Source organism: Phacochoerus africanus, chromosome 9 (genome assembly GCF_016906955.1).
Source record: "Phacochoerus africanus isolate WHEZ1 chromosome 9, ROS_Pafr_v1, whole genome shotgun sequence".
Taxonomy (NCBI): domain Eukaryota; kingdom Metazoa; phylum Chordata; class Mammalia; order Artiodactyla; family Suidae; genus Phacochoerus; species Phacochoerus africanus.
In genome coordinates, this window is record NC_062552.1 from 35386112 (window position 1) to 35413884 (window position 27773).

The 27773-nt window shown below is 39.8% G+C and overlaps 1 protein-coding gene across 1 annotated transcript; it reads right to left on the reverse strand.

Annotated features, from left to right (window-relative positions):
• Window positions 1-428: 428 nt before the first annotated feature.
• Window positions 429-27453, reverse strand: GLO1 (glyoxalase I). The gene is made up of 6 exons (XM_047796072.1): window positions 27286-27453; window positions 11032-11114; window positions 7058-7198; window positions 5994-6061; window positions 4925-5014; window positions 429-1902 (listed from the first exon to the last, which is right to left on the reverse strand). The coding sequence occupies exons 1-6, from the start codon at window positions 27367-27369 to the stop codon at window positions 1814-1816; spliced, it is 555 nt and encodes a 184-aa protein (XP_047652028.1). The 5' UTR covers window positions 27370-27453; the 3' UTR covers window positions 429-1813.
• Between the last annotated feature and the right edge of the window lie 320 nt (window positions 27454-27773).

A 27773-nucleotide genomic window follows, 5' to 3' on the forward strand; every position in this document is an offset into this window, starting at 1 on the left:
TAAAGAATAAGTAAGGGCTATCTTTTGGCAAGTATCACTTAGCAAGAATAGAAGGCTTCTCTCTGCAGAAATAAGGTTTAATGACTGAATTTAGGAATGTGATAACCATCCCACTTCTTACTGCTCCTCTCCAAAAGGTGAAACTGGTCTTCACTAGTTCCCACAACTCACTCTTGATATTTGACCTTTTTCTCTGCAGTTTTCCCACCAAAATCCTTTATCCTTATTTACTTTGCTGTTCTCACCTTCCCCACCCTTCCTTATTCATAAAAACTATCTGCTTTGCAGGATGTACAGAATTATAACTATTCCTAGTTCTCAATGAGTCTTCAGACCTCTTCAAATCCTTGCAGGAACCCCCAAGAGCAGCTTTTTTTCTCTCCCAAGAAAGAACGTGCAGGATAGAAGTTTACAAATTAAGCATAGTCTTACCTAAAATTTGATTTTATTTCAGTTTATAAGTACTGCTATTTGTTTGAATTGCTCACAGAAATCCATTCCATCCAAAAAGGAAATGCAAAGTGCTGCTGTGTGCTATCAGTGTAAGCACAATTGGCATGGCCTATCCAAAGGTCTTCCACTGGAGTCTGGAAAATCTAAATGTAATTAAACCACAAACTGGATGTTCTTATTACTTGGGCCATAAGAGATTTTCAAAATCAGTTTGGTTTTTAAAACCCATCAAATGCCATTCATGGGAGGGAAGACGACTGAGCCGATTTTTGATAATCAGTTATGTTATCACTGAACATAACTGATCCTAAATGATTACTGGGATCTGGAAGACCTTGGGGTAGGGGCTCTTCGCAACATAAGCACTACTTGTACAGGAACAACCGAGCATCCCCAGAGCACTCGTGTGCTCCTGACTTCCTCCATTGCTTCTTCGCTCACTGTGGTGCTCAGGCTCAAAAGCTGAGACGACAACACTTAAACTCACTGAAGGTTTTTACAAAGAAGACTATGGAGGAGGTATGGTGAGGCACTAACATTTGAGGTACAATCTAAATACTAAGAATGATGATGAAATCGTTGAGTACTTGAGTCTGTTTACACTACCTTGGATCCAATCAAGTTATTTTGCATACCTAGCCTGCTTTCTATCTCACAGGATACTGGGGAGGATTAAGCGAGATAGAGTATGTGACACCCTAGCCCAGCTTCTGCATACCTAGTATATAATATTCCCATCCTCCTCCCCACCCAAAATAAAGAGGTTAGACCTTAAACTTTGAGAGGACTTTGTAAAGAAGAAATTCGTTTTTCTATCAGCATCCTTGTCAGCATGATTCTGAATTTCTCCCAAGAGTAATTTCCTTTATAAACTTTATACTACTTGAAATATACATGAAATTTCATTTTTGCTCAGTGTTCTTTACTTTCCATTGTGAAAAGTTACTTCTGAGGAACTGAAACCCCAGAAGGTAACCAGAGAAAAAACATGTTATATGGGTTTTTTTTTGAAAATGATGATTCAAAGGCAGATTTGTAGACTTGTATCTTTTTTAGGAGAAAGAAAGCAAATGCAGCCTCTGAAGGGAATTGTTCTAATTATTGCCTTAAAAAGTAAAGTTATACAATTATATTCAAGGACATAGGACAAAGCACTGCTATAAAACCAGAATGACTGAACAGTTAGGTGAAAAACATAGCTGAAATGGGAAAGGGAAATGGGCTTAAGAATAATGTGAATTGGGACCACGATCCATCTAGTCTTAAATGCTTCTGTTATCTGAATATCTTGAATCACACTGTTTCCTTTTTACCTTCCACAATGTCTCCACTGAAATCTCAAAGCAGTATTCTCATAGAACTAAATAATAGTTATCATATTGTTAGGATTCAAAATTTCAATCCAGTAGCCATCAGGATCTTGAATAAATGCCAAGCCTTTCATTTTACCTGTAAAACAAAATGATTTTCATTACTGAAAAGACTTTAAAAAAAACCTTTAAAATACATTTTTTATTAATTCAAATTTTAACTTGTATTTTAGTTAACTATTTTTTTCTTTTTTGGCCACCCCATGGTAAATGAAGTTCCTGGGTGGGATCAGATCAGAGCCACAGTTGCAACCTAAGCCTCAGATGTGGCAACACTGGATCCGTAACCACTGTGCTAGGCCAGGGATCAAACCCGCATCCCAGGACTCTCAAGACACCACCATCAATCCCATTGCACCACAGTGGGAATTCCAACATTATTTTGTTTGTAAGTTTTTTTTTTTTTCCCCAGCTGCACCCAGAGCATATGGAAGTTCCTACGACAGGGACTGAATCTGAGCTGCAGCCACCACAGAGACAATGTTGGATTCTTAACTTGCTGCACCACAGCAGGAACTCCTTTTAGTTTTAACATTAAAAAATTCTGTTGTTAGTGTTGCCCAGATGCACGATTTTCAGAATGACACATTTTATCTTCTATACATAGCTGTAAACTGACCATCCTAAAATAAACTGTGGAACAGGCAACATCTTTTAGGTATTGGCCATTTACTTCATCTTCATGATATCACTTCATGGTATTGATTGAGCGGTCACAGAAAATGTCTTATTTTAAAGAGGAAGAAGAAAAGAGGTAGGTGCTCAAGGGAGCATGTAGCATGGCTTATGTACACAGCCGAAGGACCCGATGCTTGGGTCATACACTATTCTATGTAACCCCAAGCTCTGCCAATCAGATTCTTTCTCCCAGGAATTCATATCCAGGATTGAGAGGTTAGTAAGTCTAATAGCAGAGTTTTGCTTAAGTAGAAAAATGCAACCTTAGAAATTTATTTTGGCACCAAGATACCGAATTAGTTTGACTTCTATCTCTGGCTCCTCTCCCCAAGATCAATGCCAGAGAAACACAGATGGAAAATGGAAAAAAAAAAAAAAAAGTACAGTATGCTAGGGTGGTAGCTGGGGAGAGAAAAGGTGGAGATGAGGTGATTGCTTTAACTTGCTTTGTGAGGAAGAGGATACTTTTGTTCTGGACCAGAAGGCAGTCCATCATGGCTGAGGAAGAATAAACAGAAGTTTTGTTAGTTTGGCTCTTGCTCCTCCCAGTGCCTTGAGCATCAGCATACCTACCCCCACAGTGTGGGGGGTTCAAACTATTGGTTCAGATGTCCTCAGGAGTAAATAAGAGCCGTACAGAAGCCCTGTGCCTGTGAGGAACTGAGAAAAACAAGTGGGTACCAACTGATCTCCCCGAGCTTTTATTTTCTACACAACCAGGTGAGGGGATGACAATCCCAGGACATCTTCTACTAATACTACTTCTCTCTCGGGAACAAAGCGGGAAGAGGATCTGACCACAGAATGTGAAGCGTGTGTTTTCTCTCTGCCCAGCCCATCTCCCTGAGATCATTTGGATTTTTAAGGACTGAGGTCTGGCCTTCCCCCATTCATACTGTGTGTGATGACTGGTATAGCCTGGTATAGCTAGTAGCTTCAGTTAAAACAAAACCAAAAAGCTAAAACTCTCTGAGACCAAAATTAAAAGAATTTGAGGAATATAATCATGAAAAAACACAATAGATTATAGATTCAAACAGAAGAACAAACGTTAGATTAATGGACCAAGAATCCTTAAAATATGTAAAAGCAATGAGGAATATTACATATAATCAATATGAAACAAGGACAAGAAAATATTAAGGGAACTAGGCAAAAATTAGGGATCAAAATTATCATAGCTGAAATTAACAAACAATAGACAAGAATACAAAAGATGAATATATGCATCTGAAGAAAAATTAGCTAATTGGTATGCTAGTTTGAAGGAATCTCCCTGAAGGAAGGCAAGGACAAAGAAATAACAAATATAAAAAGCTCCTAGAACAAAACAGAATATACAAAGGGGCACAAATTAGCAGATTTTTCAGCAGCAATGCTGGTTGGAAAAATAAGACAACAGAGTTGTATTTTCAAGATTAAAGGAAAATAAACCTAAGATTTTATAGTCAACAAAACTGTCATTCATATATAAAAGCATGGTTCTTGGGCATAAAGAGTCTCAAGAATTTTGTCTCACAAACCCTTTGAGAACAGTTTTGGTCGACGTACTTAATAATGGGACAAAAAAAATCCAAAGATGCTGTAAGAGATATATGGAGAAAAATATAGACTTTCATATATTTATCATCTTTAAAAAAACACCAAGGCCAAAGAAAAAAGAAATCAATAATATCCCAGCCTTGGCACAACACTGTACATCAACTATACTTTAATTAAAAAAAAAAAAAATCCCAGCTTGAGTAATAATAACATATCGGTAATGGAAGTAGAGGGAGCAATGTCTTTTCTTATGAGGGAGGAGGAACTTCGGATATCTCTTAATTGAAAAAAAGAAAAGAAAGGATTGAAATGAAATAGTAAAATATTTCAAATGAAAACTGAAATATAAATTGTGATGGCAAAAACAGATCTAGGTAAAATAATTATAATACATGTAAATCCAACAAAGTCCATATATATACTATGTCAAGAGACATACCTAAAGCATGCAGAGGTTGTAAAAAGATGAAAAAGAAATACCAGGCAATTATCAACTGAAGGGACGTGATGTTGTTATAGACACGGCAGGTGAAATAGGCTTTGGGGCTTACTTTTGGGTGGCTCGATATACCTGAGATGGTGAAAGCTGGTGGCCACTGAGAGAACAGCAGGCTTGAGGGGTGGGTACCGGAGCCTGAGTCTTTGATGGCTCTCCAGACCCCGAGACTAGTCCCTTGTGAAGCCACCCAAGGTGCTGCCTTTCAGTTACCTAAGAAAGCTGGTATTCTTCCATTAATTTCCCTTCTTTCTTTAAGCTGGTGGGAACAGACTTCAAAGTTACTTGCAGCCGAAACGGTTTTCCCTCTATAGTACCCTCTGTGGGTGCTTAGTAACGTTACATAACTAAAGAGAGGTCTGAGGAAAACAAGTCCCAGACTCACCATCATCAGGTTTCTTCACAAATTTGACTCCTAGTTCTTCAAATCTTTTACAAGCACCGTGAACATCAGGAACAGCGATTCCAATGTGACCTTAGGTAACCAACCCCAAAACAAGGCAGAGGAAAAGAAGAAATAATTGAAACAGGGTATCCATGTGCCACAAGTGGCTTCTAGAACTAGTGTATTTTAAAACATAAAGCATCCAAAAACAGACTGAATCAAGTTGGTTCAAAACTTATATTAAAGAACAAGAATCTAACTGGCTGGGTATAATATATTAATCAGTTGCTGCAAATTATAAATTATTTGAAATATAAGCCCCAAATTGACTCATATATAGTTCAATCTGTTAAGAATAACTTACATCAATAAAGAGTAACCATTTATTCATGCTTAATAGGCTTGTTGTTGACACTGACTATATTATAGCAGCAAGTTTAAGCTGGTAATCCTGTCATCTTGATTGAGAGATTTTAGATCAAGATTTCAGGGAGTTCCCATATTGCTTCAGTGGAAACGAATCCAAATCCAACTAGTACCCATGAGGATGGGGGTTCCATCCCTGGCCTCACTCAGTGGATCAAGGATCTGGCACTGCCATGAGCTGTGGTGTAGGTCACAGATGCAGTTGGGATCCAGTGTTGCTGTGGCTGTGGTGTAGGCTGGCAGCTGCAGCTTCGATTCGATTCCTAGCCTAGTAACTTCCATATGCCGCAAGTGGGGCCCTAAAAACAAACAAACAAAAAGATTTCAGACAAGAAGTATACAGCTAGCTGACATCAGGATTATTATTAACCATCATTTCTGTGTTTGTTTTTTAAATTAAAAAGTCTACTGGAAATATAATACTGAGACTGAAAAGTAAAATCATTGTGAGAGTGACTATAAAGCTTAGACTGAGATGATGAAATTAAACAACTCTTCAATAAAATTATTTGTGGAAAATGAAAATAACCGTACTCCTAACAAACTGATTGTACCTAATGTTTTAGATTAATTAGAGTCATTAATAGGTAAACAATGCAATCACACAAATCCATGTATTTTATATACAAATAGGCAAACATACCAAATCCCCGAGGGTCTGAATTGCCACTGTGGTAACTCTGGCTCTCATCGTCTTCAGTGCCCCAATTGCTACAAAAGGAGGGAAAACATAATTACAAGTGACCTAAAAAACAGATATTCTGAAAAGAAAGTTCAACACTTTTTGAAATCACATAGCACGTAAATATGCTACTTGGTCTAATTTCTGCAAGTGAAAAAATTAAATTTTCAACTACAGAAAGGGCAAACGGGCAAAAAATAATAATATTAACCAGACTGAAGAAGACAGTAAAACCAGGCATCTGGATAAGAACAATAACAATAATAATATCAACTATCATTTATTGTGCTAAGTATATAAATTCAATCCTCAAAACAGCTCCATAGGCTAGATTTGAGAATCTCTATTCTACAAATGCAACTGTCACTCAGGAAGGTGGTATAACTTCTTTAGGGTCGCAAAACTATTGTCAGAGCCAAGATTCACGTGCAGCTCTGTCTGATCCCACAGAGCTGTTTTGAATCAAGGGACATATTAAATCACATACCCAGAAATAAACGCTCTTCTGTTACTATAGGGTACACAGAAACAGCATAAAGAATAAAAAAGAAAGGGAATGCTTATTTCAACATTTAAAAATTATGAAGACCTGGAAGTTCCCTTGTGGCTCAGGGGGTTAAAGAGCCAGTGTTGCCACAGCTGTGGCACAGGCCATGATGGGTTTTATCCCTGGGAACTTCCATGTGCCACAGATGCAGCCAAAATTAAAAAAAAAAAAATCATGAAGACCTTAGTTGTGGTACCTGAACATGTGTCAGGTACAGTTTGAAAGACATCTTGCCATTTCAATCTCATATGCCCTATTTGAAAGGCAAATGATTTCACTTGCCCCACCTGCGCCACCTACACCATAAGAACAATAAAAAACCGTAAGATCCAAGAAAAAACACTCAAATATACTGCTACAAATGGGAAGTGATTAGGTAGACCTGGCTTGAATTAAGCTGATAAATGAGAGGAAAAAGTTTAAAAAATAAGCTTCAAAAATGTAGACTATATATTAAAAGAAGCCCACTCATACTCACTGTGTCAGTTCAAGCGTAGCTTTTCTGGAGAATGCCCATGCTGCTTTTTCACTTTTATCTTTTGGGATGTCATTTTTATCCTCATAAGCCAAGAAATAGAGTGAAAATTTCATAGTGGGAAAATCTAATTTTTGGAGTAGCCTGAAATTAAACAAGACTGACTCAATTAACAGGAAAAGCTGATTCATGCTAAAATCAATATGACAATATTCAAGTTCTACTAAGAGTCAGAACTGTGCATAGTTGAGTCTGTTGTAGTACAAAAAGGAAAAATCAATGAAAAAGTCTCATTAAAAAACTTACCTGTAAATATCAATGAAATAAATTCTTTAAAAACGTAAACTTATAATTCATCAATTCTTCAATAATAAAAATTAACTAGATTTATGATACTTGTTTATAAATGACAAAAGACATCTTTAAAAGAAAATTTTATTTTTAGTGAAAAATATAATAAATCACATCTTATTGTTCTTTCAGATATATGGCATTCAGTTAATAAATTCATTGAGTTCTTACTATGACAAAACTTCCAGGGGAAGAAATTGAGGGTAGGTGTTAAGAGAGAAAGACAAGTTAGTATCCCTGAAGACCTGAATGTCAACCATAAAGTGGTTAACAGTATCAAATACTGCGAAAGGTCAGACCAGATTAAGTCTGAGAAGAGGTGGCTAGATATGGAAAGGCCCTCTGAGGGCAGCTTTTAGCAGCATAGGGAATGGGAAGGGAGCCAGTAAAATAGCACGTGTGGGGCTATCTGTATAGATGGTCATGACGATGGGAAAGATGACAAGAGAGCAGAAGGTAGGAATTATCGCAGAACAGAGAAAACGTAAGCTTTTGTGTAGGTTGTGGGGAAAGAGCAGTGGAAAAGGAAAGACTGGTAATGAGAGTAAATGAATTACTCATCCTGAGTTCTGAAAAGATTTACTGAAGTTGTGGCCTCTAAAGTGAGTTTGAAGAGTGGGAGATTATTTTGCAAGGAGGAGAGTAAAATGAGGATGCACACGATACAATTTACCTTAGATTATGGAGGATTAAATGCTCAAAGATAACCTCATTTAAAATTAGTAAGAGGGGAGTTCCTATTGTGGCACAGAGGAAATGAATCTGACTAGTATCCATGAGGATGCGGCTTCTCCCTGGCTTTGCTCAGTAGGTTGGGGATCTGGTGTTGCCGTGGGCTGTGGTGTAGGTAACAGACATGGCTTGGATCCCTTGTTGCAGTGGCTGTGGCACAGGCCGGCCACTGAAGCTCCGATTCAACCCCTAGCCTGGGAACTTCCATGTGCTGCAGGTGTGGCCCTAAAAAGAACACCAACAAAAAAAAATCAGTAAGAGGGAATGGTTGGAACAGAGCAAATGCAAAGTTTCTAGAGGTTGTTTTTTTTTTTGGTCTTTTTGTCTTTCTAGGGCTGCACCCTCGGCATATGGAGGGTCCCAGGCTAGGGGTCCAATCAGAGCTGTAGCCTACACCAGAGCCACAGCAATGTAGGATCCGAGCCGCATCTGTAACCTACACCACAGCTCACGGTAACACTGGGTCCCCAACCCACTGAGTGAGGCCAGGGATCCTCATGGATGCTAGTTGGGCTCGTTAACTCCAAAAGTTTCTAGAGTTCTGTTCCAAATCTTTTTTATTTATTTATTTTTTAAGGCCATACCTGCAGCATACGGAGGTTCCCAGGCTAGGAGTTGAATTGGAGTTGCAGCTGCCAGCCTACACCACAGCCACAACACTGGATCCAAGCCATGTCTGTGACCTACGCCACAGCTTGCAGCAATGCTGGATCCTTAAGTGAGGCCAGGGAGTGAACTTGCATCCTCATGGACACTATGTTGGATTCTTGACCAGCTGGGCCACAATGGGAACTCCCCATTCCAAACCTTAATGATTATTACTATATGATATGCCTTGGCCCACTAAGATCTATACGCTGACTTACCGCAAATAAGATTTACTTGGAGTTCCTGTCATGGCACGGCAGTTAACATACCCAATTAGTATGCATGAGGATGCGGGCTTGATCCCTGACCTTGCTCAGTGGGTTAAGGAACTGGGGTTGCTGTGAGCTGCGATGTAGGTCACAGACATGGCTTGGATCCTGCGTTGCTATGGCTGTGGTGTAGACTAGTGGCTTCAGGTCCGATTTGACCCCGAGCCTGGGAACCTCCATATGCTGCAGGTACGGCCCTAAAAAGACAAAAAAAAAAAAGATTTACTCTAACATGTTTATAATGAAGTATCAAACACCTCAAATGCTTTAATCATCAAAAACTACCTTTGCACCTACAAAGAAGATTGATTGAGCCTTGCAGACCAATCAGATGGAAACCGGAAGACTTGAACCTGTTATAACTTGCTTTTGTCAGCTGAACTGAGATATTTCAGTATAATGTCAAGTTGCACTCTATTTGGGGGCTCTTTAAAAACAATATCAACACTGGAGTCAATCAGACCTGGATTCAAATTCCAGCTCTGCTACATGCCCACTGTGGAACTGGGGGCCAGTATGTTAATGGCTTTAAGCTTTGGTAAGCTATCCCATAAGCTTACTGTGAAGACTCAATGATATAACATATAAAGTGCATGGAGGTCCCATCATGGCCCAGCGGAAATGAATCTGACTAGCATTCATGAGGATGCAGGTTCGATCCCTGGCCTTGCTCAGTGGGTTAAGGATCTGACATTGCTGTGAGCTGTGGTGTAGATCGCAGACATGGCTCAGATCTGGCATTGCGGTGGCTGTGGTGTAGGCTGGCAGCTACAGCTCTGATGTGAGCCCTAGCCTGGGAACCTCCATGTGCCGCAAGTGCAGCCCTAAAAAGACACACACACACACACACACATACACAAAATAAATAAAAAATAAAAGCAGCATATTAAAAAAAAAAAGATGGAGTTCCCGTCGTGGCGCAGTGGTTAAGGAATCCGGCTAGGAACCATGAGGTTGCGGGTTTGGTCCCTGCCCTTGCTCAGTGGGTTAATGATCCGGCGTTGCCGTGAGCTGTGGTGTAGGTTGCAGACGCAGCTCGGATCCAGCATTGCTGTGGCTCTGGCGTAGGCTGGTGGCTGCAGCTCCGAGTCAACCCCTAGCCTGGGAACCTCCATATGCTGCGGGAGTGGCCCAAGAAATAGCAAAAAAAAAAAAAAAGAAATAACATAAAGTGCCTGGCAAACAGCAGGAGTTCAAGAAATGTGTTTTCATTCCGTCCTTTAAATATGTCATATATATATGCAAAACCACTTTTTCTGGAAAGAATTAGAAGAAACTATTAACAGCAGTTAGCTTTGAAGAGAAGGACTGGGAAAGGGAGGCTGTCACTTTTCACTTTGCAGTTCTCAGAAGTGGTCACATTTCCTAAACAGAGCTACATACTGTATTACTTGAAGTTTTCTCTCAATGTCAATGGAGGTTACGTAGGCAGTAAATCAAAGATCATTTTATTCTTTATGTATCTATGTTACCAAAAACAAACAATACCCTCATGTTATTTAGGGAAACAAAATCAAGAAAAGTAAGTGTCTCAAGGAGTATACGATCAATAGACAGTCCCTCTTCAGCAAAGGAGACCACAGTCTATTCAATGGCATAGGTGGCCAATTTTAGGTAGACTCATCCATATTCTGAGTAATGTGTCTTTCTAGTGCTATCTTTTCTGAAGCAAACAAGAGGCTAAAAGTGGCCATAATATCAAACACTCTGGACGCATTAGGGATTTAACTGGCAACTCTCAGAGAGAAGGGAGTTAGAAATAAAGCAAGTATTAGTGTCTTGCTGCCCAGTGATCCTGGCTGGGATTGAGGAGAGGAACCTGACAGAAGCCCTGGTCAGTCTAGTCTCCTGGCCAAAAGGACTTTTGTGACCTTTGAAGTAAATTCTAATCCATTCTTCAGTGGATCTGAAAACATTCCCTATATTGGCAAAGCTATGTATTTAAACATTACAGGCCCCAATAAACAGTTTACTTACGTCATTCCAAGAATTCTAGTATAAAAATCCAATGACTTCTTAGGATCCTTAATTCGCAACATGGTCTGCTGAAAAAGAAAATCCTAAGGAGAAACAGTATATGTTAAACAGCTTTATTTCACCACTTATAATTTTTACATAACATTAATTGTGCTTTCAACAGGACAGTAAAAGTCCTACTGTTTAAGATGAAAGTAAACAGTATCATGGCTTTATTACTTCTGTTCCGTCTATAAAGGCTACACTCAAATCCACGTGCCTTAGGCACACAATTTTTTCTTCAGTCTAGATTCTCTGCCCAGGTACTGTAGAACAAGTTCAACAACCCTGTTTATATGCTTAGTCCTATCCTTCCTATCCCTATACTTTTGCTACAATCTTTCTAAAAAGCAATTTGGATCCCAAGGGTCTTAAAGAGTTCCTACTCATTGATCAAGATGTTCCGCTTCTAAAAATCTATCTAAGGAAATAATTAGATACTCCAACAATGATTTACGTATAAAGATATCCATCACAACATTTACACAGTAACTATGTGCCAGGTAGTGCTCTAAATGATTTACAGAAATTAAGTCAGAAAATCTTCACAAGAACCCTATAAGATATGTATTAAACCATCCTCATTTTATGCTGAGAGAGTAAATGGCAGAGGAAAAACTCCAGCCCAGTTTGGTTCCAAAGTCCTTGCTTTCAACCTCCTTGCTAAACTGCCTCTAACAATGAAGAAACAGTTAGATAAATTATGACACAGCCATAACAGAATGAATGAAGACATTTAAAATGCTGCTTGAGAAGTATACCAAATGGCATGGAACATGCACATGGTATATTAAGTTTAAAAAGTAGAATACATATATGGATACATTGTTTTCTGTCACATGCTATTAAGATTAACAACATTCTTTTTTGGCCATGCTTTCAACATATGGAAGTTCACAGGCCAGGGATTGAACCTGAGTCACAGCAGTGACCCAAGCTGTTGCACTGACAATGCCGGATCCTTAACCCTCTGGGCCATAAGAGAACTCCCATAATGACATTTCAAAAGTGATGTTAAAGCCTCTAATTTTATTATCTATTAACAAAGCAATGTATTTTTTTTTTTTTTCATGCCCTGCTCCCAGGCCAGGGATTAAATAAAAGCCACAGCTGCGACCTGCACCATAGCTATGGCAATGCTGGATCTTTTAACCCACTGTCCCAGGCCATGGATCGAACCCATGCCTTCACAGTGACCCAAGCAGCTGCAGTCACATTCCTAACCCACTGTGCCATGGCGGGAACTCCAACATAACTATGTATTATAGTTATTTAAATACATACACACAAAAGCATATTTAAAATTAACTTTAAAAAGTCTACATATAGTAATTAATACTGTTTTCTGTGCTTGAGAGTTGCTAAGAGATTTGTTACCACACACACACACAAAAGGTAACTACATGAGGTGATACATGCATTAACTAACCTTATTATGGCAGTGATTTCACAATACATATATGAAGTCACATGTTCTACCCCCAAACTTACAGGTTATATGTCAAATGTATTTCAATAAACTAGAAAAAATAGTTTAAAAAAGATAATGGAAAGATGTACTATTCTTCTGATTGAGAAGACTCAATATGATAAACATCATTTCCAAGAAAATGTACAGATGTAATATAAACTCAAATACCATTTATAACTTTAAAAAAGGTCTATTCATGGCAAAAAGATTAAAGGTATAGACAAATAGCAGATTTATTTTTTAAAAAAAGAGGCTTCGGAATACCCTTTGTGGCTCAGTGGTTGATGAACCTGACTAGGATCCATGAGGTTGCGGGTTTGATCCCTGGCCTCACTCAGTGGGTTGGGGATCTGGCGTGCTGTGAGCTGTGGTGTAGGTCACAGCTGTAGCTCCGACTCAACCCCTAACCTGGGAACCTCCATATGCCTCGAGTGCAGCCCTAAAAAACAAAAAACAAAAAAAAAAGAAAGAAAAACAAACAAAAAACCCAGAGGCTTATAAATCCTTTGTTGCCAAATTATTATTTAGACGATATAAAGAACAAGCAGGGCTTACTTTTTATAAGATGATCAAGCTATTTTATGCCCAGGTAAGTTTTCTTTTTATCAATAAAATATTGTTACCCCTCTGTTACTTCTGGTTAACACTTGAATGATCATGAAAGTTCCTTTATTTTTTGGTCTTTTTAGGGCCGCACCCATGGCATGGCATATGGAGGTTTCCAGGCTAGGGTCCAATCAGAGCTGTAGACGCCGCCAGTGCCACAGCAGCACAGGATCCAAGCCGCGTCTGAGACCTACCCCACAGCTCACGGCAACACCAGATCCTTAACCCACTGAGCAAGGTCAGGGATCAAACCCAAAACCTCATGGTTACTAGTCAGCTTCGTTAACCACTGAGCCACGACGGGAACTCCAAAAGTTCCTTTCTTTAAAAGTTCCTTGAAAATCACTGTTTATTGCTATGGTTCTAAAACATTGTTTAAAATATATCTTGTGTTTAAAAAAGTAACACTTATGTTAATGTCTTGGTCTTATCAGACAGTTCTTAACTTTGATTTTCCCTTATTATGCTCTAAATTCTGAACAATAAAAGCAAGATGGCTTTTCTGCCCAAACTCTTTTGAGTTTACTGGGAAAATTATTCAGTAACAAAAACTGTCCCTTTGCCTCATAAAAAGGAAGAATAATAGATATAATCAGATTTTTTTGGAGCGGGGGTGGGAGGGATTCTCCAAATTTAATTAACCTGTGAAAAGACTTTATAAAGATACAAAAAAGGATGTCTCTAGCACATGTTCTATGTGCCTACAATACAATCTTGACAAACTATAAATGAGGGCCAGGGACATAAACCTGACCAAAATCCCTTTAAGCACCTCTAAATGGATTTTTTAAAAAAATATATATATAAAAAAGACATACGCTTAGGTAAAGCTTCATTTTTACCTATGGATATCCAATTGCTCCAGCACCATTTGTTGAAAAAGCTACCCTTTCTCCACTGAACTGCTTTTACATTTTTGTGAAAAGTCTGTTAGGCTTATTGGTGTGGGTCTATTTCTGGGTTCTCTACTCTTTTCCACTGATCCATATCTATCTCTTTGCCAATACCACAAAGTCATAATTACTATAGCTATCTAGTAGGTCTTAAAATCAGGCAGACTGGTTCCTCCCACCTTATTATTTCAAAATTTAGTTATTCTTATTTGCCTTCCAAATAAATTTTAGAATATTCCTGACTACATCTTATAAAAGGTTTGACAGACACGGTGTATTAAACGTGTATGCCAATTTGTGGAGAGTTGACAGCTTTGCTATGAGAAGTCTTCCATACACATCTGATAGATTTATTCCTGGGTATTTAATTTTGTTGAGCACCTGTAAATGGTATTATATTTTTAATCTTGGTATTCATGAGTTCTTTGCCATATAGAAAAATACAATTAGTTTTTGTATATTTATCGTGTATCCTGCAACTGTGTGGGATTTATTAGTTCAAGAAGTTTAGGTTCCTCAGGATTCCCTGTGTTGACAATCATGTCATCTGCAAATACAGTTTTATTTCTCCTAACTTGTTATTTCCTTTTCTTGCCTTACTGAACTGGCTAGAACTTCTAGCACTATGTTGAATAAGAGTAGTGAGAGCAGACATTCTTGCCTTGTTCCTCAAAATTAGGTGGAAAGCATCACCATTCAGTGTAATAGATAGCTTTAAGTTTTTTCTAATAGATGCTCTTTATCAAGTTAAAGAAGATCCCCTCTATTCCTATCTTTTCTGATTTTTTGCTTTTTAGGGCCGCACCCACAGCATGTGGAAGTTCCCAGGCTAGGGGTCGAATTGGAGCTACAGCTGTTCGTGCATGCCACAGTCACAGCCACACAGGATCCAAGCTGCATCTGTGACCTACCGCATAGCTCATAGCAATGCTGGATCCTTAACCTACTAAGCGAGGCCAGGAATCTAACCTGTATCCTCACGGATACTAGTCAAGTTTGTTACCACTGAGCCACAATGCGGAACCCCTGAAAACAAATTTTTAAAATCATCAATGGTGTTGAATTTTGTCAAATGCTTTTTCTGCATCAACTGATATGATCATGTGACTTTTCTTGAGCCTCCTAGTATGGTGGGCATCTGTGATTGATTTTTGAATATTGAACCAGCCATGCATACCTGGAATAAACCCCACTTGGTCATATGTAACTTTTTTTACATATCACTGAATTCTATTTGCTAACATTTCATCATGGATTTTTACATCCATATTCATGAAGGGTATTGAACTGTAATTTCCCTTTTTTTGTAATGTTTTCATCTGGTTTTGGTATCAGGATGATACTAGCTTTATAAAATGAATTGGAGGTGCTTCATCAGCATAGTAGGTAGTATACCAGTCTCATAAAATGAGTTGGGAAGTATTCTTTCTTCAATTTTCTTGAAGGGATTGTGTAGAATTGATGTTAATTCTTTAATGTTTGCTAGAATTCTCCAGTGAAATCATCTGGGCCTGGAAATACCTTTTTTGAAGATTATTAATTATGAATTCAATTTATGTTATAGAGCTATTAAAATTATTTATTTCATATCAGGTAACTTATGGTAGCTGTTTTTCAGGGAATTGGTCCACTTCACATAAGTTGCCAGATTTATGTACATAAAATTGTTTTCAGTATTTCCTTATCTTTCTGATGTCTGCAGTCTGTAGTGGTACCCCTTACTTCATTTCCTCATATTGGTAATTTGTGCCTTCTCTTTTCTTGTCAGTCTCAATACATGTTTGTTAATTTTGTTTTTTCCCCCAAAGAATCAGCTGTTTCATTGATTTTCTCTAATTTTTATTTTCAATTTCATTATTTCTGCTCTTTATTATTTCCTTCCTTCAGGTTATTTTGCTCCTCTTTTTCTAGATTCTTGAGGAGGGAACTTAAAACTACTGATCTGAGACATTTCCTTTTTTCTAATGTATGCATTTTATGCTATAAATTTCACTCTTAGCCCTGTCATAGTTGAGATTCTTTTTTCATTTTCACTCAGCTCAATGTATTTTAAAAATCTCCCTTGAGACTTCCTTATTTATTTTAGTTGAATTACCTTCTTGTGCCAGAAACTTCCTCTTGATTCATGAATTATTTAGAAGTGTATTAATCAGCTTTCAAGTGTTTGGAGATTTTCCTGTTACTTTTCTGTTACTGATTTCTAGTTTGATTCTATTGTGGTCAAACATACTCTGTATAATTCAATTATTTTAAATTTGTTGTAGTTTTTAGGGCCCATGATATGGTCTATTTTGATATGTCTTCTGTGGGCTCTTGAAAAAAATAAAGTGTACAGGCATACCTCAGAGATGATTTTGATACCATTGCATGAAGTGAGTATCACAATAAAGTGAGTCATGAATTTTTTTGTTTTTTCAGTGCATATATATGTTTACACTGTACTGTAGTCTATTAATTGTGCAATAGCACTATGTCTAAAAAACAATGTACATACCTTAAAAATATTTTATTGCTAAAAATGCTAACCATGATGTGAACTCTCAATGAACTGTACATTGATCACAGATCATCATAACAAATATAATAATAATGAAAAAGTTCAAAAGACTGCAAGAATTACCAAAATGTGATACAGACAGAAGTGAGAAAATGCTGTTGGAAAATGGCACCAACAAACTTCCACCATGCAGGTTGCCACAAACCTCCAAAATATAAAAAAACCTAGTATCTGCAAAGTGCAATAAAAAAGTATGCTTAGCTATTACTGGGTGGTCTATAAATCTTGATTAGATCTTGTTTGTTGATGGTGTTACTGAATCTGTCTATATCCTTGCTAATTTTCTGTCAAGTTCTAACAATCATTGAGAGAGGAGTACTGAAGTCTCCAACTATAATTGTGAATTTGTCTATTTTCCCTTTCTATTATCAGTTTTTGTTTCACATATTTTTGCAGTTTTTTTGTTGGTACACATACATTTAGGGCTGCTATGTCTTCTTGGTCAACTGACTATTTTATCATTATATAATGTACTTCACTGTGATAATTTTCTTTGCTCCAGAGTCTACTTTATTTGAAACAACATAGCTACTACTACTTTCTTTTGACTGTTTGTATAATGTATATTTTTCCATCCTTTATACTTTTAACTTGCCTCTATCACGATGAACTTAATAAACATTGTGTGTTCTGACCATTCCACCAAAAGACCATTGCCTTATCTCTCTCCCTCTCCTTGGGCCTCCTTATTCTCTGAGACACAGCAATACTGAAATTAGGCCAACTGATGAGCCTACAATGGCCCCTAGATGTTCAACTGAAAGGAAAAGTCACACATATCTCACTTTAAATCAAATGCTAGAAATAATTAAGTTTAGTGAGGAATGTGTATCAAAAGCTGAAATAGGCCAAAAGCTAGGCCTCTGGCACCAGCCAGCTAAGTTGTGAAAGCACAGGACAGGTTCTTGAAGGAAATTAAAAATGCTACTCTGGTGAACACACAAAAATGATAAGAAAGCAAAACAGTCTTATTGCTGATATGGTGTAAGTTTCAGTGGTCTGGAGAGAAAAGCAAATCAGGCACAACATTCCCCTAAGCCAAGGCTTAGTCCAGGACAAAGCCCTAACTTTCTTTAATTCTGTGAAGACTTAGAAAGGTGAGGAAGCTGCAGAAGAAAAGTTTGAAACTCAAAGAGGGTGATTCATGAGGTTTAAGAAAGGAAGCCAGCTCCATCATATACATGTGTAAGGTGAAGCAGCAAGTGCTGATATAGAAGGTGCAGAAAATTATCCAGAAGATCTAGCTAAGATAATGAACAAACGTGGCTACACTAAACAACAGATTTTCAATGTAGACGAAACAGCCTTATATTGGAAGAAAATGCCATCTAGGACTTTTGTGGCTAGAGAGAAGTCAATGCCAGGCTTCACAGCTTCAAAGGACAGACTGACTTTTTTTTTCTTTTTAGGGCTGCACCTGTGGCATATGGAAGTTCCCAGATTAGGGGCTGAATTGGAGCTACAGCTGCTGGCTCATGCCACAGCCACAGGGAATCCAAGCCGTGTCTGCAGCCTACACCACAGCTTATGGCAACACTGGATCGTTAATTGACTGAGCAAGGCCAGGTATTGAACTCTCGTCCTTATGAATACTAGACGGGTTTGTTACTGCTAAGCCATGATGGGAACTCCCAGACTGACTCCTGTTATGGGTTAATGGAGCTGGTGACTTTAAGTTGGAGTCAATGCTCATTTACCATTCAGAAAATCCTAGGATCCTGGAGTTCCCATCGTGGCGCAGAGGAAATGAATCCAACTAGGAACCATGAGGTTGCAGGTTCGATCCCTGGCCTTGCTCAGTGGGTTAAGGATCCAGCGTTGCTGTGAGCTATGGTGTAGGTCGCAGACTCGGCTCAGATCTGGTGTTGCTGTGGCTGTGGCATAGGCCAGCAGCTACAGCTCTGATTTGACCCCTAGCCTGGGAACCTCCATATGCCGCAGGTGCAGCCCTCAAAAAGACAAAAGACAAAAGACCAAAAAAAAAAAAAAAAAGAAAGAAAGAAAATCCTAGCATCCTTAAGAATTATGCCGAATATACTCTGCCTGTGACCTATAAATGGATCAAGAAAGGCTGGATAACAGCACATGTTTACAACATGGTTTACTGAATATTTTAAGCCCACTGCTGCGACTAATTGCTCAGATAAAAAGATTCCTTTCAAAATATTACTGCTCACTGACGGTGCACCTGGTAACCTAAGAGCTCTGATGGAGATGTACAACAAGATTAATATTGTTTTGGGCCTGATAACACAACATTCATTATGCAGCCCATGGGTCAAGGAATCATTTTAATTTTCAAGTCTTATTATTTAAGAAATACATTTCATAAGGCTAAAGCTGACACAGATGGTGAATCCTCTGATTAATCTGGGTAAACTATGGCATTTTGGAATGGATTCATTCTAGATGCCCTTAAGAAAAGTCATGAGTCGTGGGAAGAGGTCAGAATATCAACATTAACAGGAATTTGGAAAACGCTGATTATAACTCTCATGGATGACTTTGAGAAGTTCAAGACTTCAGTGGAAGAAGTAACTGCAGACGTGGTAAAAGTAACAAGAGAACTAGAATTATAAGTGGAGCCTGAAGATGTGACTGAATTTTTCATCTCATGATAAAATTTTAACTGGTGAGGAGTTGCTTCTTATGGCTAAGCAAAGAAAGTGGTTTCTGGAGATGGAATCTACTCCTGGTACAGATTCTATAAAGACTGTTGAAATAACAACAAAGAATTTAGACTATTACATAAACTTAGTTGATAAAGCAGTGGCAGGGTTTGAGAGGGCTGATTCCACTTTTGAAAGAAGTGCCACTGTAGGCAAAATGCTATCAAACAGCACTACATGCTACATAGAAATCATTTGTGAATGGAGGAGTCAAGTGATGTGGCAAACTTCACTGTTGTCTTGTTTTAAGAAATTGCCACAGTTACCTCAGCCTTGAGCAACTACCATCTTGATCAGTCAGCAGCCATCAACACTGAGGCAAGATCTACCACCAGCAAAAAGATAATAACTCACCGAAGGCTCACATGATGGTTAGAGCCTTAAGTTAGTTATTTTTTTTGCCTTTTTTTTTTTTTTTTAAAGGGCTGCACCTGCAGCGTATAGAAGTTCCCTGACTAGGGGTCTAAATGGGAGCTGCAGCTGCCAGCCTACTCTTCAGCCACAGCAACTCGGGATCCCAGCCGCAACTGCAACCTCCATCACAGCTCATGGCAACACTGGGTCCTTAACCCACTAAGGGAGGCCAGGGATCAAACCTGCATCCTCAGAGATAATAGTTGGGTTTGTAACCCTCTGTGCCACAACAGGAACTCCTTCAGTGAGTTATTTTTTAATGAAGGTATGCACATTTTTTGACATCATGTTATTATATACTTAATAGACTACAGTATAATATACATTTAACTTTTCTATGCACTGGGACATCAAAAATTCCCGTGATTTTCTTTATTGCAATATTTGCTTTGTTGTAGTGGTCTGGAACGGAACTCATAGTATCTCCAAGGTATACCTGTATGTAAAGTCCAGAGTTTTTAGGTAAAATTAGTAGAAGGGGTAGGGAAGAGTATGCATACTCCATCTTCCCAGGAAAAGTCTCTAAACGGATTTTATACAATTGCTCCTCACAATGGGATATGTTTGGTCACTATATGCCTGTTTTCAAAATAAAGCGAAACTTGTCAAAAAGCTACAACAATGGCAAAAAAAGTTGCTTGACTTTGTTTCCTACCTCTCAAATTCTCTTTCCAGTGATAGAGACACTCATTTCTCTAGAACTATTACTAAGGAGCTTCAGATATTACATCTTACTCGGAAGCAAAATTAAAATCTCCATTGCCTTCAGTCTTCAGAAAAGGGAAGTTTCAAATTTCTATTAGCCCAATTCTCAGAAATATTTACATTTCTTTGACCTGAGGTGTGTGTGTTTTGGCCTTAATAACAGGTCAATTATCTTTGGAGCCCATCAACTCTCAATGAGTTTTCCAAGGTCTTACATCACCCACAGCAGACGGTGGTCTTAAGGCTCAACTAAACACTCAGATTTGCAAGACAACTGAAGGCTAAAACGGTACCAGTCAGGAAAACACAGCTTGCTAGCACAGCAGTATTAGGTGGTCCGGTTCAGCAGGAGTCCATAAAAGACTCCTCGCGCTTGGGTGCAGGGAGAAGATTCACAAGGGGTAGAAGTGGGAATCACCCTGGCAGAAAAGCCCTATGACCACAGGAGTCAATATATCTAGCAGCAACTCCACAGGCATAGTTTCCAGAATCTTTATAAGAGACGGTTTAGAGTCACTTAAGGAGTTTCTTCGTGGTCTAGCAGGTTAAGGATCTGGTGTTGTCACTGCTGTGGTATAGGATCAATCCCTGGCCTGGGAATTTTCTCATGTCATTGACACAGCCCTCCCCCACCCCCGGCCCCAAAAGTCACTGCATTCATGGAAGCCCAAAAGCTATAAGATATTTATAATTCTCCTTTGTAGATGCATTTTACCAGTCAAGTTATTTTTACCATAAGCAATACTGCCAAGTAACAAACAGTTTTTAATTGCTTGCTGGAGGAGCTGGAGTTAATCAAAAGCCAGATTCTCATCTAAAGGAAAAGGGCTTAACTCTTTACCTCTAGCTGTCATTTCTCCCACAAAACAGAAATGGATAGGAGCTCCCATGAGGCTCGGCAGATAAGGATCCAGTGTTGTCACTGCAGTGGCTTGAGTTGCTGCTGTGGCATGGGTTTGATCCCTGGCCTGGGAACTTCCACATGTTGTAAGTATGGCCAAAAATAAAAAGACAAAAACAAAATCCTCAGAAATGGATAAAGTTTTGATTTTTTCTGCTTTTTAAAAATCACATTTTCCTTCAGTAAGAGATCAGTTTGGAAAAAGAAGCCTATCTGAAGGGAACAAGACTGTTTTACCATGTGAAGCTAAAGCACGTGGCTGATGTACCATACGGTGCAATATATTTTTTTTTTTTCTTTACTATCTTCTTCATTATTACTTCTCTGACTCAGCCTATGTCAGAGAGTGATACTTGTTCCAGAAAATAGTTTGGCCACTCCTTCACTTATTCTATCTTATCTAAATTGATTTCATATGGTTCTTTCCTTCTTCCTATTCTGTAACTCAAGAGTCAACAACATACTTCAAGTATACTTACCCTGTAGATAAGGGAGACAGAAATAGCTAGGAGAAACAAAGGAAATTTTTTTTTATTTTAAAAATTACTTTTGATATTATTAAACACATCTGCCAGAGTATTTGTACATCACTTATGAGAAACAAGAAAATCCTAAAAGCACTCAGTATCATGAGGCTTTTCAAATCTCATGCAAAGAGAAAAAAACAAAAACAAAAAACCCACAAGTGTGACAGAAATAAGTCTTCAAGAGGCAATTATGATTCAAAGGTTAGTTCCACGACTGTTACCTTGAGTAAGTTATTACTTTTCATGAATCTCAGTTTTCACATCTTTGGAATGGGGATAAGTATAGTTTTCAGATCCTAGGACTGAGTTTAAAACTAAATGAGATATGAAGTTCCTGTCATAGTGCAGCAGAAACGAATGCGATTAGGAACCATGAGGTTGTGGGTTCAATCCCTGGCTCCGCACAGTGGGTTAAGAATCCAGCGTTGCCATGAGCTGTGGTGTAGGTCGCAGACATGGTTCAGATCTGGCGTTGCTGCGCCTGTGGTTTAGGCCGGCAGATGTAGCTCTGATTCGACCCCTAGCCTGGGAACCTCCATATGCCACTGGTGCAGCCCTAAAAAAAACAACCAAAAAACCCCACTAAGTAGGACATTTAATCATTTGTAATAGAACATGATGGAAGATAATATGAGAACAAGAATTCATGTCCATGTATATGTGTATGACTGAGTCACTTTGCTGTACAGCAGAAATTGATAGAATGTTGTAAATCAACTATATTTTAATACTAAAAAAAAAAACTAAATGGGATAATGCATGAAAGTACTTAGCACTGTGCCTGTCCCAGAGTAAGTTACTTGACTTACTATTGCTCTTGTTATTGTATAATACACCCCAGAGTTTCTACTACCAACTATTGCTTTTGATTCCCAAATCTGTATTCCCTAACCCATACCTCTAGCCTCAGCTGTGGAATGACGTCTCCATCAGCCTACTCAACATTTCCACCCGTGCCAAAATATCAAATTACTCAGAGCCCAAATTGACACTCCCTCCTAATACCCCTCAGGGAATATCTCTAGAATTCCTTGTTAGCCCAAGTCAGACACTTGGAGTTTTCGCAGACTCCTTCCTCTCCACTCCCTCTGCAATCCTGTCCACCTATCAACTTGACCTGTCAACTCAAGTCCCTCTGGAATCTTTCTCCTTGCCTTTCCAGTGGTCACTACCTTGCTCATGTCCTCACTACTTTCTGCTAGGGTGATCATCAAAGCCTCCCTGGTCTCTCTGCTTCTTGCAGGCTTATCCAAATGCAATCCAGAGTGATCTTCCTACAGTTCTACCAGACCCAGAGTTCCTGTCGTGGCTTCAGTGGAAACAAATCTAACTAGCATCCATGAGGATGCAGGTTCAATGCCTGGCCTTGCTCAGTGGGTTAAGGATTCGGCATTACTGTGAGCTGTGGTATAGGTCAGTAGCTATAGCTCCAATTGGACTCCTAACCTGGGAACCTCCATGTGTCTTGGGTGTGGCCCCAAAAAGACAAAAAAAAAAAAAAAGCTACAAGACAGAACCTTCTATAATGACCCAACTGTGTCATTTCTGGGTTAAAAAACTGGCTCACAGCTTTTAGGAGAAAGTCCCCAAAGCAACCATACATCTCAAACTTCATCTTTGGTTATCACTCCACTAAACCGGTCATCTTAAATGGTTTTGATTTCATACCTTCGTCAGTTTAATAAAAGAAGCACACATCCTCCCATAAATGTATGTTTATTTATTTAGCTCTTTTTTTGGGTCTTTTTAGGGCTGCACTTGCTGCATATGGAAGTTCCCAGGCTAGGAGTCAAATTGGAACTGTAGCTGCCGGCCTATACCACAGCCACAGCAACTTGGAATCCAAGCTGCATCTGCGACCTACAGCACAGCTCATGGCAATGCCAGATCCTCTCTCTCACTGAGAGAGGCCAGGAATGGAAACTGCATTCTCTCTCTTTTTTTTTCTTTTCTAGGGCCACACCCTAGGCATATGGAGGTTCCCAAGCTAGGGGTCTAATCGGAGCTGTAGCTGCTGGCCTACGCCAGAACCAGAGCAATGGCGGGATCTGAGCCGAGTCTGCGACCTACACCACAGCTCACGCCAATGCCAGATCCTCAATCCACTGAGCAAGGCCGGGGATCGAACCCACAACCTCATAGTTCCTAGTCGGATTCGTTAACCACTGTGCCACCAAGGGAACTCTGAACCTGCATTCTCAAGGACACTAGTTGGGATCGTTACCACTGAGCCACGACAAGAACTCCCTATTCATATTTAAATTGTATATAAGTGTAAATATACTAATAAAACATACATATTATAAAATGTATTTACCAAATAGTAACGATCACAGGGTAAGAAAAACAAATGAACCTAAAGAGAGAGAATGTTCATATTTTCTTTGAGCATCCCAATGATTGTTTTGTGTACCTTCTCTTCACCTTCTAATGCCTATGACTTTGTCTCTTTGTGTACCTTTAGGTCCCTGTGTCAATTCTCCAACATCACTGTGCTTATATATATATACTATGATTCTCTCTGCCTGGAACAGTCATTCATCCACCTGGCCACTATCCCTCTTCCTTCCTCCTTTCCATTCTTCTTTCCCCAACCCTTGCATACAACTCTACCAACTACCTCCTCTGCATTTGATAAAACTCAGTGTGTCACCAACACTGAAGGTTTTCCCTGACCCAATCACCTACCACTCAGATGGGAAGGGACTCCAGATAACTGTATCAAAGGACACTGTCAGAGACAGTAAAAAGAATGTATTTCAGGAGATCACCACTTGTGAAAAGAAGTATTTGGCCTTTACAAGGAAGTTAGCTAAGTCAGACTGCCCAGAATGTGGTGTGGCTGTACATTCTTCGATCGGTATGACAAAGATGCAAATGATCCACAAGAAAGTTGACTTTTTACCACCACTGCTGTCTCCTTTCCAAGCCAGACCTTATCACTTATCTCACCTTCTGGAAGAGACTTTTAGGTGTCCTCATCACCTCCAGGATTGGATCCCACAATTCTAGGCTACAGAATGATTTGAAACCCTGAACGGTTCACTAACTATATAAAATACAATTTCCTTATAAGTGACATTCAAAGCTCTCTTCATAATTTAGCTCCAACCTACCACTCTATAGTCTCCTCCACTACTGCTCCACTGCTTAGAAATAACCTGAACTCAAAACACATCACTCACCTCTCCAGAACATGCTCCACACTGCATCTTTGTGCCATCTCACTGCATTTTTGCTCAAAGTTTCCTCCACCTAGTGTGCCCTCCCATGTGAGGGCCTGGGCTCACTTTCACCTTCTGCTTGATGCACTCCCTGACACTCACAGTTGAAATACAACCTTGAATTGTATTGCTTTTCATAGTTTAGAGGACATCAATACGTTTTCTCTTAATGCTGCTTTTACGAACTCAGCCCGAGTGCCCTACTAAGATCACTGCAGACAGCGACAGAACAGGGGATTCAAACCTAAGTCTCTAGACTCCAAATACCCTGAGCATACATCATACCACAAATGCTATCTTTGAAAAATCTCAACCTCCTGTGCTCCCATGGCACTTTAATTTTTATTCTATTTTACTTTTGATGCTGCCATCGCATACAAAAGCTCCCGGGCCAGGGATCCATCCTGCGCCAGAGCAGCAATTCAAGCCACAGTAGTGACAATGCTGGATCCTTAATTCGCTAAGCCACATGGGAACTCCTTACAGCACTTTATATTTTCAATAGCACATAATCTTAGTTCCATTTTAGGTTAGAGGGTATGTTTGGTGAAGGGAGGAACTTCATCTTGTTCATCCCAGCATCTCCCAAGGTGCCTACCAAGCTCTTTGCAAGTGAACAGTGATCAGATGGAGTGAATTCACTTAGGTTTTTTTTACTTTTCTTCATGTCAGGTTCCAAAATTACTGCTGTAGTTAGTACTCCAGAAACAGAACAGGGTGGAAGCCAGGAGTGTGGACTTCTTCTTGGGCAAACTACTCAACACCTCTGTGCCACTGCCTCCTTATATGTAAAATGTAGATAATTATGTCTTCCTCACAGGGTTGTTGTGAGGATTAAATCAAGTAATGTACTTAAAATAACAAACCAGGGCCTGGCACACTCAACATATGTATCAGCTGCTACTACATACTCCTTTTATGTTCCCCATGTGGTGCCTCAAAAAATGCCTAAGGCCATATAATGGTTACTCCATATAAAAAAAATGAGATTGTATGCAGTGTAAATTAAGAATGCAAGGAACTAACTATATTCAATCAATTTTATAAAGCTAGCCTTGAAATCCGTTTTTTTTTTTTTTAAATAGTCTAGTACATAAAAACTCAGTTATCTGGAACATTAATTTACTCTGAGTGACTCTACATTATGTGAAATAATTAGGTATTAACATTAGAGAGTATAAAAGTAAAATGAATGTGAGAAGAAATATATATATTTACTTCTTTCCCCTTTAATTTTGCAGTGACTAACATTTTTCCTAAGCTAAGTACTACCAGGTGCTAGTCAAAGGCTTTAGCAATTAGAAATGTCTTACGCTTCACCCTGCAGGCAAAGAACAAGTAGGGACTAAAGTCACCTACTGGTTTTAGAGGTCCGTACAATGCACTAACCAATCTCCAAGGCATTTAGAACTTCCTGAGTCAAATGAATAATACTAAGGCGTTTACTGATAGTGCTGAGGACTTTGGAGTAAACCTCCGGAGCGGCTGCTGGGTTTAATCTTGACAATTCACGGAGGCACCACGCCCGAGCGAGTTACACTGACTCACCAGACACGTTAAGCAAGCTGAAAGGATGAAAGTCTTCATCTACAACTGGTCATTCCTTTTACTGAGTCTCAGCTGCAAAGCGACGGTCAGTGAAGGAATTTCTAAGATTCCCTTCGGATCTAAGCTTTGTTTCTGCGGTCTCCTGAGGCCACCGCACAAGTGCGGCCGAAAGCAACCGTAAAGGCCAATCGAAAGCCAAATTCTGGGCGCGGTTAAAGTCAGGAGCCATAAATTGGTTTGCAGGAGTTAAACCCGGAGCCGGGACAGTTACAGAAAAATGACCCAGGCTGGGAGGGACCGGCCCTTAACCTTCGAACCTAGACTGGAGGTCTGAAACTGATCCTCTTACCAGCCCTGGCTACTGACCTAGGGAACATGCACACACACAGACAAGGGCTCTGATCCTGGCTCAGCCGTGGTTTCCAGTTACCATCCCAAACCAAACAAATCAAAGGAGGGTCGCGCGCGGTCTTTTAAAAAAAACTTCAAGAGACGGATCATCCCCCCTTGGACACTACTGGCTCTCTTCCCAGCCCACTCCGGTCAGCCCAAAGCGGGCGGAGCTGCAGGGGTGGCCAGACGGTATTTGAATCACCCAGCCCAAGCTGGGCCTGGCTGAGCCCGGGGATCTGCTCCCTTCAGGGGGCCCCAGTTGCGCCACGCAGGGTTTCGACTCTGGAGAATTAGGTTCTGCGCCCACCTTGGTGCTGGGGTCCGGGTCGGAGCAGCAGGCGAGGGCAGCCTCGTCGGTGAGGCCGCTGGACGCGAGCTGCGGTTCTGCCATGGCTAATTGCGTATCACCGAAGACGGTCCCCGAGAATGCAGCAGCCTCCCACAGCCGCCCCAAGCTCCCTCTAACCAGCGACCACGCGACGGCGCGGCAGGGCGGGTGGCTGCTGACTTTCAGCCAATAGCTGCGCGGAGAGCAAATTCGCTCTCTGCTGATTGGGTTCCAGTGAGCGAGCGCCTCCGGCCACAGGTCTGCGCCCAAGACTACAATGCCCAAGGTGCCTTGCGTGTGATGGAGGCAAGCTTTAGGTAAAACAGAAAAACAAACAAAAAAACGCTGCCAGCTTGAAAGCGCGGTTCTCTCAGTTGCTTGATGACCCAATTTTGATTCTGTTTAACTGTTAAAGTTCAGTAACTATCATACCTTAGGGCTGCAAAGTGCTAGGAAGTAGGAATCTG

Coding starts and splice junctions, on each gene's coding strand:
- GLO1 (XM_047796072.1), bottom strand. CDS start 27,369: ATGGCAGAACCGCAGCTCGCGTCCAGCGGCCTCACCGACGAGGCTGCC. Junction 5,015..5,993: donor TTCAGACCCTCGGGGATTTG/GTATGTTTGCCT, acceptor TGGTTACCTAAG/GTCACATTGGAATCGCTGTT. Junction 1,903..4,924: donor TGTGAAGAAACCTGATGATG/GTGAGTCTGGGA, acceptor TTTGTTTTACAG/GTAAAATGAAAGGCTTGGCA.